Below are 17,230 nucleotides of genomic sequence, written 5' to 3'. Positions count from 1 at the left end.
TAATGTAGCTAGAACAATAAACTTGTATAAAGAAATATGTCTAAGAAGAAAAGATTGAATTTATGAGATAATACTACTTTGTATATATGTTGTTACTCTTTGTTGTTATTACAAAACAATATAGGCTTATTTTAAATAGTAGACTACATGCTATCATTATTAGAATATTGGTGCTGGTTTTTTTTTATAAGCTTATCATGTTCTTGAGAATGAACTTATGTTTCTAAATTGTGGAGATGTGAGTTTTTCTTAAGACCATCTCTCAGGTTTTGTTGATACCCTTCATTGATTACAGTACTAGTTTATTCATCTTGTTATTTGAAGACTGCGGGGTTTTACTTCTACTAAGTCATCGATCATGTTTTATAGGATTTATTTTAAATATTCAATAACTTTATTTATAAGAATGAGGTGAATCTTTTTTTAGTTACTTTGTGTGCCCTCTTGTTATTTTGCGGATCAGTTGCGAAATTTGCCAATTCCCTCTTCATGTATGGTTACCAGATGCTATGGAAGGTCTTACTCCTATTTTTGCTCTTAATTTTTCTTGTAGTTTGACTACTTTGAGCTTTTAAATTTAATTTTAAGCTCCTCGTTAGGCATTTTAAGCTCTTCTTTAGGCGTTTTAACCCTTCTTTCGGCATTTTAAGCTCTGATTTAGTCACGGTTCTTGTTCTTGCATTTACTAACTTGTTTTCATTAGTAATTCTCTCGTTTCCGGAAAAAGGGGTACATAGGAGATATAAAAAGGATTTTATCATTGCAGTGGGTTTGCCAAAATTATTGATTTTGCCAAATTAATTGGTTGTATATTAATACTTTGAAATTGAATTGAAATACTTGCATGGACCATTAAAATTTAGACCCAATTTAGACTTAATATCGGGTCTTTAATTGAGTTGAGGTATCTAGACCCAATAAGTATGGTATTGAGATTCATAAGCAGCTCGTCCGTAGTACATGACACGCAGAGTTAGAACCCACGTAGTTTACGTCACTTGTCCGTGCAGATCACTTGGAGGTGGAATACACCTAGCTTAAGTCACTCGCTCGTACATATCACATGCAGGTGGGACATGTGAAGGCGGGGATCGGCGTGTGGTTTAACTAGATATGTAGGAGTGGAGCTCATAACGTGGTAGAGGTAGGTCTGCAGGAGTGGAGTTCATGGTAACCTGAGTGGTCAAACTATATGTTATGGTTTCCAAACGTTCACGGATTAACAAATTTCAAATAATAAACACGGATTAACTAAAAAACAGAACAAAAAAGCATAACAAAAATATTTAAAAAACTTAAATTTGGTAATTTTTTTTAAAAAAATTTAAAACAAAATTTGAAATATCTATGAAAAACAAAAACATATTTAACTCAATAAAAATTAAACTCTTGCTATTATTATTATTATTATTATTATTATTATTATTATTATTATTATTATTATTATTATTATTATTATTATTATTATTATTATGGAAAGTAGCTAACTGTATGTGAGTTTGATCCTACTTTTTTAAAGCTTAAAAATTACTTTAAGAATAAAGTTGAAAATAAAAATTTTAAACTTAACGTGTTCAAAAAAAAAAATTAAACTTAAACTTAAAATTGAAGTTGTTTGGTATTTATTATATATTTTTTTTTAACTTAATTATCACTTTTAAGTTAAATTTGTTTGGTAAAATATTTTTATAAAAGTTTTGATATTTTATACAAATTTATCATAAATAATTGGCTTATGAAATTCATGTTTTTTTAATAAAAAATATTATATTACGTAGAGATGTGATTTTTAAAAAATAATTATCTTAATAATAACAAACAATGTAAACAATATTATACTAATAACAAACTTAATAAAAAGATAATAATAACTTCAAAAAGATAATTATCATAATTTTTTTTTAAGTCACTTATATTATGTTTTTTAATTAAAAAAAAAACTTGTTATTTTAAGTAGTTTATCAAAATCGTGTTTATAGAATGATCAAAATTGTGTTTATAGAGAGAGGAGTAGAAAATAAGGAGGTCAAAACGTATAGTATTACTAGTATGTACTAGCTGCTACTACTACTATAGCCTATAGGTATAGGTAGGTACAAGGGGTAAGGACTGTTCTGTTCAGTTCTGAAGGCTACTCTCAACTTCCTCCTCCGCCTATTTCGATAGATACTCTCTCTCTCTCTCTCTCTCTCTCTCTCTCTCTCTCTCTCTCGGTGATGGTTGTTACTTCAGCTTAATTGCGAACATGTCTTCCATCACCTCCGTTGAACTCAACTATCTCGTCTTTCGCTATCTTCAAGAATCAGGTTACTATTATTTTCCTTTTTTTATTTTCATCTTCGTCATTATACTCTTACTTCTTCGGTCTTTCCTTGCTCCTGTTAGGTCAACTAAATTTCATAGGTTTAGAGTTTGGTCCAATTTTGAGTTTTTCAATTGCCTTTAGCGACCGATTATAGATAGTGTAGTTGTTGCTACTAGATTAGGGTTTAGTCAGTGTTCACATAAACTTAGTGGAATTTAGTGCTTCAAGATGGAAAAGGAGGAATCAAGATTTGTTAGATCTGTAGAGTTTAGATTTGAGTCTTGAATTTTATAGTTTTGAAGTGAAATTGAACTTTATTTTCAAGCTCTCAGTTTTAGTTTTTAGTGTATCATAATGATAATTTTTCAAAATTCAGGCTGAGACTAGCGTTTGACTAAAACCCTCTCCAAAGTGGTGACCATGTTTTGGGTCTACCAAGCATTGTTGTGTTTTCAATTATGATAATCGAGTCTCATAATATATGTTTAGTTTGTTAATTGATTTGATTCTTGAAGTTATTAGTTCTATGTTGTTTGCTGCTGAGTTTAGATTGACCTAATATGTTGTATTGCTAAACCTAAGCTCGTTTTGGACTGAGAGTGATAGAAGCATAGTCAAGTTAATTGTGGATTTTGGGAAAAGGGTGGTTAGGGTCTTGTGTCTCTGGATTTTGGAGGTTACAGAAGTAAAGATACCTTTTTTTGAAAGGAGAATATGATTGAACAAGGAGGGGGTGGCTTATCGGAGAAAGGGAGCCTAGGATTTTTTTGTTTCCCGGTTAAAGTGGTGTTTCAGCAGTTCTGCACTCTAATAATGAAGAATGCCTAGTATTTACCAGATAAAATCATTCTAAACTCACACACTCAACAATAGAAATTGAGGGTGAATGGGGGGTTTTAAGACTCTTCATTGTTAATTTTGAATGTTTCATGAATTGAGTTCTTTTTATATAATTTTTAGCCTTTATATGTATATTAATATTTCCATAATTTTTTTTAATATATAATATGAATATTAATAATATTAATTAATTATGCAATCTTAATAAAAAATTAGATTAGCAGTCATCTTCCTGTAGTGTTTTTGGGGTTGGCTTGTACGCACTGCTAATAGCTATGCTTGATTATTTAATATCCGCATTAAGGAGATTTCTTTTGAAGGGTGACTTTTATTTTATTGATTAAGTTGATAAGTGTATATTAATGGGACTAGTACAAATATTAATTGAATGGAAAACTAGATTAAACTTTGATCCATGGAGTCTGAGGTAACAAATGAAATGTCTCTCAGCTGTTTGAAGAGTAAAAGTTTATTTCATCCTAGACTTATTTATAAGCTTAAAATCTGTTAAATAGAATGTACTAGAAGAATCTTCCCATGTTTATTACTGTTTGTAGATCTTTTTAACAAAATAAATATTGATGCCAATTTCTCATTTGTGAGATTGAATTTACGGGTAACGGAATGATTGTGAATAGATAACTATGAAAGTAACCCATTGTTGTAGTGGTGTAATTGGTGTTGAAGGAGTCAGGTAGACTAGGAACATCCATTAGAGTGAGAAAAGCTTCTAGAATTTAATTTTACAACTATATATTTTTTTTACCACAAACGAAAACATGTTTTTCCATTTTCATAATACTTGCAAATTTATAAGAAGGCCATAACATGAACGTGCAAAGCAACTGAATTGGTTTACTTGCTTGCTGCTGAATTTATGACTGCAGGTTTCACTCATTCTGCATTTGTGTTCGGGAATGAGGGTGGCATTAATAAATGCCCCATTGATGGAAATTTGGTACCACCAGGTGCTCTTGTCACATTTGTTCAGAAGGGAATGCAGTTCTTGGAGATGGAAGCTAACTTGAACAATGTTAGTATTCTTTACTATTTGTATTCTTATATACAATATACAATATTCATCTGTTGGAGTTGTCTTTTTAAGCTTTTCATACCCGGGCTTCATGTTGATAAATGTTAGTCTACCAGTGTGATGCAGACTATGATGAAGATTTTTCATTCTTACAACCTTTGGATCTTATCACAAAAGATGTGCATGAACTTAAGAAAATGATAAATGAAAGAAGAAGAAAACTACAGAAGGGTAAAAATAAGGAATCTGAAAAAGAGCATGAAGGTGACCGTGGACGTGTAAGAGAAAAGGAAAGACATGAAAAGGAGAAAGAAAGTGAAAAGGACAAAGATAAGATAGAAAATCATAAAGAGCAAGAACTGCATAATGAAAATCAGATCAGTAGAGACATGGTCTTAGATCAAGAAGATAAGGTTAATGGTGCTAAAAAAGAAGATAAGGTTAATGGTGCTAAAAAAGAAGATAAGGCTAACGTTGCTAAAAAAGAAGAAAAGGTTAATAGTATTAAAAAAGAAGATAAGGTTAATGTAAAGCTTGATGAGAACGGAGCATTTGGAGGTAACCATCTGTTCAATGGATTTGTTTTACATTGTCTTCTAACAAAGTGTTCTCTGTTGCATGTTTGGCATTTAACGTTGTATAGATAGCTGCATTATCATTTATCAATAGTTCTCCCCAAATGTCAATTCCATACAATACTATATTCCTTTGTTAGTTTTAATCATTTTATGTTCATGCATTCCTTTTTTTTGTTGCTAAGACTCCTTATAAAATTTATAAAATACATTATTTGCTTGCATGCGGTGATTAGGCGATGAAGAGTGAGTACTATACAGACTGATGCTGATGGGTATAACATTGTTTCCCTGATGATATGGATAGCTAGTAAATCATGTTTTTTTTTTCATCCATTACTATATCATTATCCATCTCCTTCCAACCATATTTTTAAAAATATCTGTTTCTTTAATCAGTATAATTCCACTTATAACTGTTACCTTCTCTGCTGCCCTGGTGAATTTTGAATAAGTTACTAGTTTAGTACTGGCCACTTCTGTCAGATTTAAGATTAGAAATGTTTTCAGCTGTATGTCCTTGTTCAATATCCTGATTATTATTTTGTTTTTATTGAGAATATTTCATTGAAATCTCCATTTTACTTGCAACTATTTACACCACTAGAATCTAGAACCCATGCCCCCACCTGCTCTATGTGAGAATATGTGACAAATGCAAATTAGTTTTCGGTTTCAATTTTTTTTTTTTTGTTATAATCAGTTGTCAGTTTCAATTGATATGCTTCCTTCAAAAGAAGATTGAAAAGTTTTCAAATTGTGTAGGACCAGAGCCCATGGACATCTGTACAACATCAACATCTCATCCAATTGAATTTCCAAAGTCAGATGTGACAATTTTGGAAGGGCATACTTCAGAGGTGAAGTATTTTATCAATGCTTCATGTTGGTAAAACTTTTAGAATCGGTTTCTTCTGTTAACGCTTTTGCTAATGAGCTTATTTACCTTCCAATTAGGTATGTGCTTGTGCATGGAGTCCTACAGGATCCCTTCTTGCATCAGGGTCGGTATCTTCACAATTTTTTGTTGTTGTTGCATAAAACATACATTAATTGTGTATTAAACTTTTTTTTATTGTTCTCATCTGAACTTTTAGGTCTGGAGATTCAACAGCTCGTATTTGGACAGTAGCCGAAGGGACATCTAAATTAGATTCCATGGATGACCCTTTGAATGTGTTGGTGTTGCAACACATCAGGGGCACAACCAATGAAAAGAGCAAAGATGTTACTACACTTGATTGGAATGTGAGTACGATGGCATATTCTTAGTTGAATTCATGATGATTACTGATAGTGACATCAAGCTCCCGTTTAGTTTTCTGTTTTTTCACATCCATTTCTATCTTTTTCTTACCCGTTGGAGCTGTCTTGACCAGAGCAATTTTATGGGAAAAAAATGTCTAGGGATAATTTTGTACTGATAAGGGCGGTTTGTATAGGTTTTAAAAATACAAGGATGCTATGTTAAAATCAAGAAAATATATAGCTGTTTTATCAATTTTTTTACTAATACTTTTTTCCAGAACTTTAGACTGAAACATTTTAGGTGTGTATTATATTTTTTTTCTCCTTGATATGTATTAGGAACTGTAAAAATGTAAATTTACAAATACAATTATCTGATAAACGAGGGAGCCAAGTTCCTTACAGCTCAGCAAGAATGCTCTGAAAACAGAACACTAGAGAACAAAAAAAGAAATTGAGACTGACATTAGTTTAGTCTACCCTCCCAACCTTGCCCTAAATTTTTCCATATTCACCCCTCCCTCTTGCCCTCTCTTATTTAATATCACTGTACCTCTTCTCCCTTTGATTTTTTGTCAACCTCCCTCCCCTTTCCGTGTTTCCACTTTTCCTCTCATACACTAGCAGGCCTTTGTTACTAGGCCCATGTTTCTTCATCTCCTTCACACATGTTAAGGGCCTATCAGATTGCTTAGGTATTATTCGAGACTGTAAGATAATGATTGGGCTCATGTTTCCCTCTTCTCTTACACTCATGGTCATATTTTGTACAATTTAATTTTATAAATTTAATCTTAACTCCCAAGTACTTATATCTTATGAAGATCTTGACCTTTGGTGGTTGTTGTACAGGGGGAGGGTACGCTACTTGCAACTGGTTCTTATGACGGTCAAGCACGAATTTGGACTACTAATGGTAGGCCATTTCTTCTGTCTCCCCTTCTTCTTTGAGTGATACCTTTATTTCGATAAATCTCTGTTTGATTTAGTTGCATTCATGGTATATATAAAGTCATTGAATATATTGTTCTTTTTTTAAGCTGGCAAATTTCTGTGTATTTGAATTTGCTCTTATGACTTTAATCAAAATTATATATTATTTTGATAATGTGTTCCGGTCTTTGACCAGGTGAACTGAAGAGTACATTAAGCAAGCACAAGGGACCCATATTTTCTTTGAAATGGAATAAGAAAGGAGATTATATTCTTACAGGAAGTTGTGATGAGACTGCAATTGTATGGGATGTTCAAGCAGAGAAATGGAAACAACAATTTGAATTTCATGCAGGTAAATTTTTTACTATAATAATCTCTAATCAAGGAAGAATTGTATTAAAAAGAACTCTTGCTAAGAAGAGGAATGCTAAGGATAGACTCTCTTAACACCCTCCTTTAGTCACTCTTTCAACTATTGGACCACAACACCAATTTTATAAATTATGGTACCTGGTAACCAGCTCTCCTAGTTTAGAAAAAGCATAACTGACATCCTTTTTTTTGTAAAAAAAATGCTTTAATTTAAAAAAGAAAGAAAAAAAAACGCACATCGTTGTCTCCAAACACCAAGTCAAGCTAAGAAAAAAATCCCATTTTTAGCTTTATCCATTGCCCTAATTCTTCACCTCTTATAGACAGTACAAGCCATTCTTTACTTTTTTCATTGCTACACTTCTAGATCCAAGAACCAGTTGTGGATATGGTGATAGACTCCAAAAACAAAGTTGATATTGAATTTTCTGTTTTTTACAAGCAAATTATGATTGGGATTGGTGTTTCTTTCAAATAAGTGGTACTATTCTTAAGGTTGCAAATTTGCAATTGTGTTGGACAATTGGGCATCCACCTAAAGAAAAATGAGTGTACCTTAAGTACAAGCACCGTCTCTCAGGGACAGCGTTGGAGACAATGGGCGTGTTGATAGAACGAAATGTCAAAGATGGTCTGGGGTAAGAAGACTGTTTGAATGCTTTTCAGAGTTTGTTTAAACCTGAGAAGAAGAAAAAGTTTGAACTGGCTAAGCCGGTTTCTAATTACAAGGTTTTAAAATTGGTGATTTGTTCCAATAATGGATAGTGTTTGAGAGAGTGACCTTAACATTCCTCTGGTAAGAAAACCATGTTTATTATATTTAAAATTTGGGCTTTGTTTAGGTCCAGTACTTGATGCTGATTGGCGCAATAATGTGTCATTTGCAACAAGCTCCACTGACACCACGATACATGTCTGCAAAATCGGCGAAAATCAACCAATAAAAACTTTTGCTGGGCACCAGGTTTGTACACTTGCCTTGTTTTGAATTATTATGCTTTGCACTGAAACACTGATGCTGTGATTATACCTTTTTTGGGAGGGAAAAGTGTCCATCCCCTACTGTATTATTATACAATATAAAATAGGTTGCTGAATTAACTATACAAAATGGTGGATAACCACTTATGCAAAAAAAAAAATGGTGGATAACCTTGGGATGATGCTTTTCTAGATGAATCCCAAAGGTATCTGACTACTTAGGTAGATTTCTTTTCAAAATCAATGCAGCACTTAAACAGGGTACCAGAGTTAGAATTTATTAGTAACATGCTTTGGTTTACTGAATTCCTCTTAACTAGTTTATCGGTTCTGCAATCTGCATTAAATTAAGATATTTCATTTAAATACAATATTGTGCTTTTGTATAATAAGTCTTTACTGTCTGATAACAAATTGTTCTGTTATTTCAGAGTGAAGTAAATTGTATCAAATGGGATCCCACAGGTTCACTACTGGCCTCATGTTCAGACGATAGCACTGCAAAGGTTATACTCCTTAATAGCACATTTTTTGGTAGCGGATTATGCCATCAAAAAATTATTTTATAGAATACGTTTTCTCCATTAAATGTCTTTTTACCAAAATACCTTTGAAGTTAACTTTCTGTATTCCGTATGTTATTGTTTTTCGTTTTGTAGATCTGGAGTATGAAGCAAGATAAGTATATTCATGATTTTAGAGAGCATTCAAAGGTACACCAATAGGGGATATTTTTCAATGACAAATTTTTCGTTTATGTCTGCGTTTGAACTATGCAAGCTGTTGGGAAAACTAAATAATATATTTATTTTTTCCTGTAGGAGATATATACTATCAGATGGAGCCCAACTGGTCCTGGTACAAATAACCCTAATAAGAAATTGGTGTTGGCTAGGTATGATAGCTTCTTAATTTCAATGCACTTGATTTGCTAGCATGCATTTATTAGTTAATGAGCATGCATTTATTAGTTAATGATATCGTGCAATTCAGAATTAGTTCACCAAATAATCTGTATTCCTCGTCACCTGAATCTTATGCTGCTAAACGGTCATTGCATTTGTTTAATTGAAAGTGCAGTGCTCTAAGGGAGTATTTGGATACAGTTTAATTAAATGCTTGTTCAATAAGCACGTTTCTTATTAGAACATACTCTAAGTGTGTAATTCAGCAAGCTGTTTGTGTTTACGCACACTTTGAGAAACTATTTCCATTCTCAACATTTGCTTTCACTGTAAAGTAGGATTTGTGGACGGAGGCAGTTCACCCCAAAGAAAAAATTATGAACACTTGTATTCGTCTTCCTCCCCCCAAACATTTTTAAGCTGTCAATTTATCCTCCACTTCCACCCAGATCCCAACAACTACAAATACAATATCATGATCAACACTGATTGTAGGGGTCAGCTGGGATAGTCTAACTAACACTTACAATATTCAGTGCGGCAGAGTTTCTATTAAATTAATGCCATCTAGTTTTCATGTAAAATTATTAAGTGCATTTTAGTGTTTCATTTTAACACTGTTAGTCATCCCTTTTGTACAGTGCTTCATTTGACTCTACTGTAAAGATATGGGATGTGGAACTCGGGAAACTAATTTATAGCTTGAATGGGCACAGGTACCGTCTTTTTCATCTTTATATGTTATATATGGATTTTGTTTGTAGAATTCCTCATCCTAGTATCTTTCTTCTGTTATTAAGGCTGGTAGTTCGTTGTTTTCTTTGAATGTAACTAATTCTTTTGGTTTTGACTTGTTTATGTGGTTCTACAGGGATGGTGTATATTCTGTTGCATTCAGTCCCAATGGTGAGTATTTAGCTAGCGGGTCTCCCGACAAATCCATACATATATGGTCCTTGAATGATGGCAAGATCATTAAAACATACAATGGCAATGGAGGCATTTTTGAGGTCTGTTGGAATAAGGAGGGTGACCAGATTGCTGGCTGTTTTGCTAATAATACAGTTTGCATTTTGGATTTCAGAATGTAAGATCCTGAGAAGCACCAACTTACGTTGACCAGCTCAAATTATTTATTTTTACTCACCGTGATGTCGGTAGAACTGTGTTTTTGTTCAGTAGGCAAACTATTTTAACCATTGTAATTTGATGTTATGATCATCTGTACCTAGTAGGAGTGTATTCTTTTAACTTAAAATTATAATTATTGCACTACTGTGCCGTCTGTATAATTGCAATCATCACTGTCTGCATTCTCTGTCTGATGCCAGATTACCCTAATGTATTTTATCCAAGAGTAACCGACTATTTATTAGGCATCTTCAATATTTTTGTTGAACATTGCCAGTTTAGCTTAACGTAAGGCATATGTAGTGCTGAGAGCTTGTTTTGTACAGTTTAGTTTTTAACCACAGCAGTTTGTAATGTTGTAGTGGTCTGCTCACCTTCAGACGAGTGAATGGTTGAATTGCATTTCTGTGTTTTGCGGCCAAAGTTGCCTCGACAATGCACAGGGAGGAACTCTTGTTTTGCCTATTGGGGGTGTGATTTGATCATGACGAGTTGAGCTTTTCCTGTTTTGGAACCCCTGACCTGCACATAAAGTTAACATTGGGTCTGCCAAGCATTAGTGTTTTCAATTATGTCCATCTAATCTAATATAATATTATATGTTTAGTTTGTTAATTGATTTCATTGCTGAAGTTATTAGTTCTATGTTATTTGCTACTCAGTTTAGATTGACCTAATATGTTGTATTGAGGAAATAATGTGTGGAAATCATGTCCTTCCATTTCATATAATAACAAATCAAGGGTCAAATATTAAAATACATTAGACTTCAGTTGTTTTGCTTTGTGTCTTCTAATTTTTAATTCTCTTTTACTTTCTCCTTCTACATGCGACTAATTTCTTTCACTTTTTTTTCCTATGTTTTCTCACTTCTTCAATTGCACACCCACTCAAGTTGTCATCATCTTCATTGTTACTTCGTCAACATCTTCTTCAATTCTCACTTCTTCAATCTTCATTGTATTTTTTGGGAAAGAGGGGCGTGGGGAGGAGGAGGTTAGAGCATCCACATTCATACCATCTAATTTGGCATTGAATTGTTTATATTATTTTACACTTTTCAACTCTTTAAACAACTCAACTATGTGTAAAAAAAAAACAACTCAACTATTTTTTCTAAATATCAATCCCACCCATCAAAAAATCTAAACGAGGTTCTACTGATTCCATACTATATCCAAATTTTATATTTCAAACTGCATTAAATTTTATATCAATCCCACCCATCAATATTGGATGCAGGGGATGTACAAGAACTACGATGTTTGTTACCCTTGGCTTATATGAAAAGCTACGAGAAAGAAGTAGATCTGGGCTGAACTTTAGAGCATTTGGACCACATGTATTGAATTTTAGCCCAATTCGGTAGAATAATAAAAAAAACTAATGTCAATGGAAATTTCGTATCTATAAATATGATACGGTACAAAAAAACACGCGCCCGCATTGATTTCACATTATTAAAGACCAAACCTTTTCTTTTTCTTCCCTAAAAACTAAAACCCAGCGAAACAAAGTCACAATGCTCCGCTGCAAGTATTACCGACCAGAAGCCATGGAACCAATTGAATTTCCAAAGTCAGATGTCACAATTTTGGAAGGCCATACTTCAGATGTCTGTGTTTGTGCATGGAGTCCTACTCGATCCCTTCTTGCATCAGGGTCGGTATCTTCTTCACTACTTTTTTTCTGTTGTTTCATAACTCATATATCACTTTGATAGTTATCATGTAAATTAATTTTACACTGACATTGAATTTAAATTATTTCGCCGTAAAGTTATTTTAGCATTCAATTCAATAATATGTTGACACATCTATGTACAAAAAAAATAAATATGTTGACACATCTGTCTGAACTTACAGTGAGTTAAGAGTTGTTTATATCTGTACAATCAATATGACTGCTCTATCGGTCAGAGTAATGTGTTTTAGAGCTCGTTTGACCCAGCTTTTTCTAGAGCTTATGCAAATAACTTATGCAATTTTTATATATTATTATAAGTTTGTCAAGCTAGTTTATAATAAAATAGCTTAATTTATATTGCATACGCTGTTTGCATAAGCTCTAAAAAAAGTTGGGCCAAACGGACCCTTAAAACACATGACGTGTCACATTTATTAAATGATGCAGCAACACATTATTGGTTGCACGTGTAAAATAACTTTGCATTGACGGTGTGGTGTACAACGATTAAACTCATAATTTAAGTGGAATATAGCAGAATAATTTGATCAAATAGATTATCTTTTTGTTTTATTCTGAAACATTTTTTTTTTATTGTTATCATCTGAACTTTTAGGTCTGCAGATTCAACAGCTCGTATTTGGACAATAGCTGAAGGAAAATCTAACTTGGATTCCAAGAATGACCCTTTGAATGTGTTGGTGTTGCAACACGCCACGACTAATGAGCCTAAAGATGTCACTACACTCCATTGGAATGTAAGTTTCATGGTATATATGATTTGTATTCATTATGGTTACTGATAGGTTAATGGTACCCCAACTTATTTCAGCAGATAAACATAAATAAGTCAATCCGAAAAGACCCTTGATAGTAACTCGTAACTTGACCTTTACTGGCTGTTGTACAGGGGGAGGGGACACTACTTGCAACTGGTAATTATGATGGTCAAGCACGAATTTGGACCGCTAATGGTAGGCCATTTCTTTTGTATTTCCTTCTTATTTGAGTGATACCTTTATTTTGATAAATTTTTGTCTGATTTAGTTGCATTCGTGGAATTATATTTTTTATTTTTTAAGCTGGCTAAGAATTGTTCATCTTAGGAATCGAACTCGGGTTTGCCTGAATGATTTGTACTAAGGGGAACTCATAAACCACTTAGCTCAATCACTTGGTTTTTTTGTGTGTGTATTTGAATTTGCTCTCAAGACTTCAATCGAAATCATATATTATTTTGATCATGTGTTTGGGTCTTTGACCAGGTGAACTGAAGAGTACATTTAACAGGCACAAGGGACCCATATATTCTTTGAAATGGAATAAGAAAGGAGATTATTTTCTTACTGGAAGTAGTGACGAGACTGCAATTGTATGGGATGTTCAAGCAGGGAAATGGAAACAACAATTTGAATGTCATACTGGTAAATTTTTTACTATAATATTCTCTAATCAAGGAAGAATTCTATTAAAAAGAACTCTTTGTAAGAAGAGGAATGCTAAGGATAGTCTCTCGAACACTCTAGTCTACTTTAGTCACTCTTTAAACGGCTAAGCTCCTTTAAAACGGCTAAGCCGGTTTCCAATGTCAAGGTTTTAAAAAATTGATGCGGTCCAATAACTGAGAGTGTTCCAATGGAGAGTGTTTGAGAGATTGACCTTAGCATTCCTCTGGTAAGAAAGCCATGTTTATGGACTTTTATATTTGAAATTTGGGCTTTGTTTAGGTCCAGTACTTGGTGTTGATTGGCGCAATAATGTGTCATTTGCCACATGCTCCACTGACACCATGATACATGTCTGCAAGATTGGAGAAGACGAACCAATAAAAACTTTTGCTGGGCACCAGGTTTGTACACCCTATCTTGTTTTGAATTATTATGCTTTGCACTGAAACACTGATGCCGCGATTATACCTTTTTTGGGAGGGAAAAGGGTCCAATAAAAAACGGGTTGCTGAATTAACTAAACAAATCGCTGGATAACCTTGGGATGATGCTTTCTAGATGAATCCCAAATTTTTAAGGTATATATGACTACATAGGTAGATTTCATTTCAAAATCAGTACAGCACTTAAGCGAGGTACCAAAGTTAGCATTATTAGTAACATGCTTTGGTTTACTGAATTCTACTTAACGAGTTTATCGGTTCTGCATTAAATTAAGATATGCTAAATACAATACTCCCTCCGGTCCTTATTATAAGAAATACTTTGACAAAATCACACAGACCAAGGAAGATAAATTTTCTCATTAATGATTCTAACATTTTATGTTATATTCCAAAACTAACCTTTGACTAGCATGAGAAATAGACTTCTCTAATTAATGCACTAGCATTATAATGAATTATTTGATTATATTTAATAAGGGTACAAATGGAATTGTGTCAAAGTGTTTCTTATAAAAAGGACCAAATAAAAATTCCAAAATGTTTCTTATAAAAAGGACCGGAGGGAGTATTGTGCTTTTGTATAATAAGTCTTTACTGTCTGATAACAAACTGTTCTGCTATTGCAGAGTGAAGTAAATCATATCAAATGGGATCCCACAGGTTCACTACTGGCCTCATGTTCAGACGATAACACTGTAAAGGTTATACTCCTTAATAGCATGTTTTTTGGTAGTGGATTATGCCATCAAAAAATTATTTTATAGAATACTTTTTCTCCAAGATATTTGTGAAGTTAACTTTCTCTATTCTGCATGTTTTTTTGTTTTGTAGATATGGAGTACGAAGCAAGATAAGTATATTCATGATTTTAGGGAGCATTCCAAGGTACCAATAGGGAATATTTGTCAATGACAAATTTTGCATTTATGTCTACTTTTGAACTGTGCAAGTTATTGGGAAAAACTAAATAATTTATTTATTTTTTCCCGTAGGTGATATATAACGTCACATGGAGCCCAACTGGTCCTGGTACAAATAACCCTAATAAGAAATTGGTGTTGGCTAGGTATGATAGCTTCTTAATTTCAATGCACTTGATTTGCTTGCATGCATTTATTAATTAATGATATGATATTACAATTCAGAATTAGTTTACACTATAATCTGTGTTCCTCGTCACCCTAATCTTAGGCCGCTAAATGGTCAGTGCATTTGTTTAATTGAAAATGTAGTGCTCAAAGGAGTATTTGATGAAAGAAATTGACGTCTAGATCATATTTACTTGATTTTTACAAAGAGTCTTGATTGACTAAAAACATTATTTATTGCAATTAAGTGTTTTATGTTTCTCTTAGACGGAGAATTGTTTCCTTTTAACACTATTTAGTCACCCTTTTTGTACAGTACATCATTGGACTCTACTGTAAAGTTATGGGATGTGGAACTCGGGAAACTAATTTATAGCTTGAACGGACACAGGTACTGTCTTTTTCAGCTTTACACGTTATATTGGCGACATGAATATATCGATGGATTTTCGTTTTAGAAATCCTCCTCCCAGCATCTTTCTTCTGTTATTAAGGCTGTTAGTTTCTTGTGTTCTTTGAATGTAGCTAATTCTTTTGGTTTTGACTTGTTTATATGGTCCTACAGAGGTGATGTATATTCTGTTGCATTCAGTCCCAATGGTGAGTATTTAGCTAGTGCGTCCCTTGACAAATCCATACATATATGGTCCTTGAATGATGGCAAGATCATTAAAACATACAACGGCAATGGAGGTGCTTTTGAGGTCTGTTGGAATAAGGAGGGTGACAAGATTGCTGCCTGTTTTGCTGATCATAAAGTTTGCATTTTGGATTTCAGAATGTAAGATCCTGAGAAGCACCAACTTACTTTAATTAGTTGCTCAGATTATTTATCTTTACTCACTGTGATATCGTTAAAGCTTATTTTGACCGTAGTAATTTTATGCTATGATCATTTGTACCTATTAGGAGTGTATAATTACAATCATATCACTTTTTTTTTTTTGGTACAATACAATCATATCACTTTATGCTATCCCAAAGTTTGATTGGATGGTGATTTCAATATTGTCAAATTTTTATATAATTTAATTTTAAAATATTTTAAATGAATTTTTCTCATGTTAGGAAGAGCTGCAACCTGTACTCAATTCTTTAATCAACATTTTCTTTGTAAATCCAAAATATACATGGCTAAAAGTTCTCTTAATTAACATGTTAATATTAGTGCCTAAAAAAAAAAACATGTTAATTTTTGGGTCAAAGTTTGTTAACTTCATTTGAAGTTTCAAAATATGTGTAATTTTTTGTGAAAGTTACTTTTAACCTTGATGATTTCTTAAAAATTACAACCGAGTTTATTTTTCTCTATACAAAAAAGTCGGATATCAAACTCAATCACTTTTTAAATGGTACAAATTTATTACCACTTAGATTAATTCATTATTGGTATACCCTTTTAAATTTAACTGTTTTGATAGATTAATCCATGGTGCTCTTCTTACTAATCAGTTCTGAGCATATCACGACATGTATACTAATACCGCTTGCTCACGATGTCATGGTGACCATGAATCCATTCTTTACACCCTCTAAGCCACCAAATAACAGTTAAACTAGGTTTCACTTCTCATGTTGATTTCTTTATAGACAATGAAACTACTTCGGTTCAAATATGAATGCTGAAATTACTGGTTATTGATCGCGGCTTAGAGATGGCTTGGAACGCTGATTTTGGTTCTATTATTTGTGAATTTGACTCTTAAACAATATTGCTTCTTTTGGAGGATAATCATTCTTTGACTCACCCATATGCGCCTTTGGTGTCTCATGTCAAGAAATACTTATTTTTTTATTGGGATCTTAGTTTCACTCACACTCTTCGTGAAAGAAATATTTGTGCAGATTAGCTAGATAAATAGAGTGACTTTTCTATGCAGATTGTTGTCATTCTTCAATCTTCTTCAATCTTTTTACTTATTTTTTTTTTTTTGAATTTCTATTGGTATCTTTTTGTTTTGGCTATAATTTAATATGGATTGGACTTCACCAAAACTTGGTATCCAATTTTAGTTTTTTTTTTCCTCGTCCCCCCCGCCTTTGTCGCACTTCTACTGAACTTTCAAAAATACCTCTCGTAACGAGTATTGAAGGAGTGAGTAAAATTTAGAAAAAAAACTCCACTACTTAAAGTACAAATTGAAGGTGGTGCAAAATCAGAATAACAAATCGCTACTTAAAATACAAACTTAACTAACAAATCGTATAAAATCTAATATTTTTGTCCCTGATTAAA

General features: G+C 32.9%; 2 protein-coding genes across 3 annotated transcripts; both read left to right on the top strand.

The window, feature by feature from the left end:
* Positions 1-1,975: 1,975 nt before the first annotated feature.
* Positions 1,976-10,613, top strand: LOC123906370 (WD40 repeat-containing protein HOS15-like). The gene is made up of 14 exons (XM_045956279.1): positions 1,976-2,306; positions 4,033-4,178; positions 4,295-4,736; positions 5,519-5,613; positions 5,711-5,757; positions 5,851-6,001; positions 6,854-6,917; positions 7,131-7,289; positions 8,152-8,273; positions 8,722-8,796; positions 8,950-9,003; positions 9,112-9,185; positions 9,837-9,911; positions 10,067-10,613. Exons 1-14 carry the CDS (start codon positions 2,246-2,248, stop codon positions 10,284-10,286), a joined length of 1,785 nt encoding a protein of 594 aa, XP_045812235.1. The 5' UTR covers positions 1,976-2,245; the 3' UTR covers positions 10,287-10,613.
* Positions 10,614-11,248: 635 nt separating this feature from the next.
* Positions 11,249-15,941, top strand: LOC123906368 (WD40 repeat-containing protein HOS15-like). Of its 2 annotated transcripts, none has more exons than XM_045956278.1 (10): positions 11,249-11,988; positions 12,637-12,770; positions 12,923-12,986; positions 13,278-13,436; positions 13,740-13,861; positions 14,533-14,607; positions 14,738-14,791; positions 14,899-14,972; positions 15,311-15,385; positions 15,560-15,941. In XM_045956278.1, the coding sequence occupies exons 1-10, from the start codon at positions 11,910-11,912 to the stop codon at positions 15,777-15,779; spliced, it is 1,056 nt and encodes a 351-aa protein (XP_045812234.1). In that variant the 5' UTR covers positions 11,249-11,909; the 3' UTR covers positions 15,780-15,941. The 2 variants fall into 2 exon arrangements, with proteins under 2 accessions (XP_045812234.1, XP_045812233.1); XM_045956277.1 differs by having other exon boundaries at positions 12,629-12,770; positions 15,560-15,940.
* The last annotated feature ends 1,289 nt before the right edge of the window (positions 15,942-17,230 follow it).

The sequence above is a fragment of the Trifolium pratense genome, linkage group LG2 (genome assembly GCF_020283565.1).
Source record: "Trifolium pratense cultivar HEN17-A07 linkage group LG2, ARS_RC_1.1, whole genome shotgun sequence".
NCBI lineage: Eukaryota > Viridiplantae > Streptophyta > Magnoliopsida > Fabales > Fabaceae > Trifolium > Trifolium pratense.
Note: the sequence above shows the minus strand (reverse complement) of the source record. Positions and strands in the feature narration are given on the sequence as shown.

What these genes read in the sequence shown, in the direction of transcription:
- LOC123906370 (XM_045956279.1), top strand. Translation starts at nt 2,246, where the DNA reads ATGTCTTCCATCACCTCCGTTGAACTCAACTATCTCGTCTTTCGCTAT. An exon ending in TGGAAGCTAACTTGAACAAT is followed by an intron (nt 4,179 to 4,294) that starts GTTAGTATTCTT and finishes TTAGTCTACCAG; the next exon opens with TGTGATGCAGACTATGATGA. An exon ending in TTACTACACTTGATTGGAAT is followed by an intron (nt 6,002 to 6,853) that starts GTGAGTACGATG and finishes GTTGTTGTACAG; the next exon opens with GGGGAGGGTACGCTACTTGC.
- LOC123906368 (XM_045956277.1), top strand. Translation starts at nt 11,849, where the DNA reads ATGCTCCGCTGCAAGTATTACCGACCAGAAGCCATGGAACCAATTGAA. An exon ending in CGATCCCTTCTTGCATCAGG is followed by an intron (nt 11,989 to 12,628) that starts GTCGGTATCTTC and finishes CTGAACTTTTAG; the next exon opens with GTCTGCAGATTCAACAGCTC. An exon ending in TATAGCTTGAACGGACACAG is followed by an intron (nt 15,386 to 15,559) that starts GTACTGTCTTTT and finishes ATGGTCCTACAG; the next exon opens with AGGTGATGTATATTCTGTTG.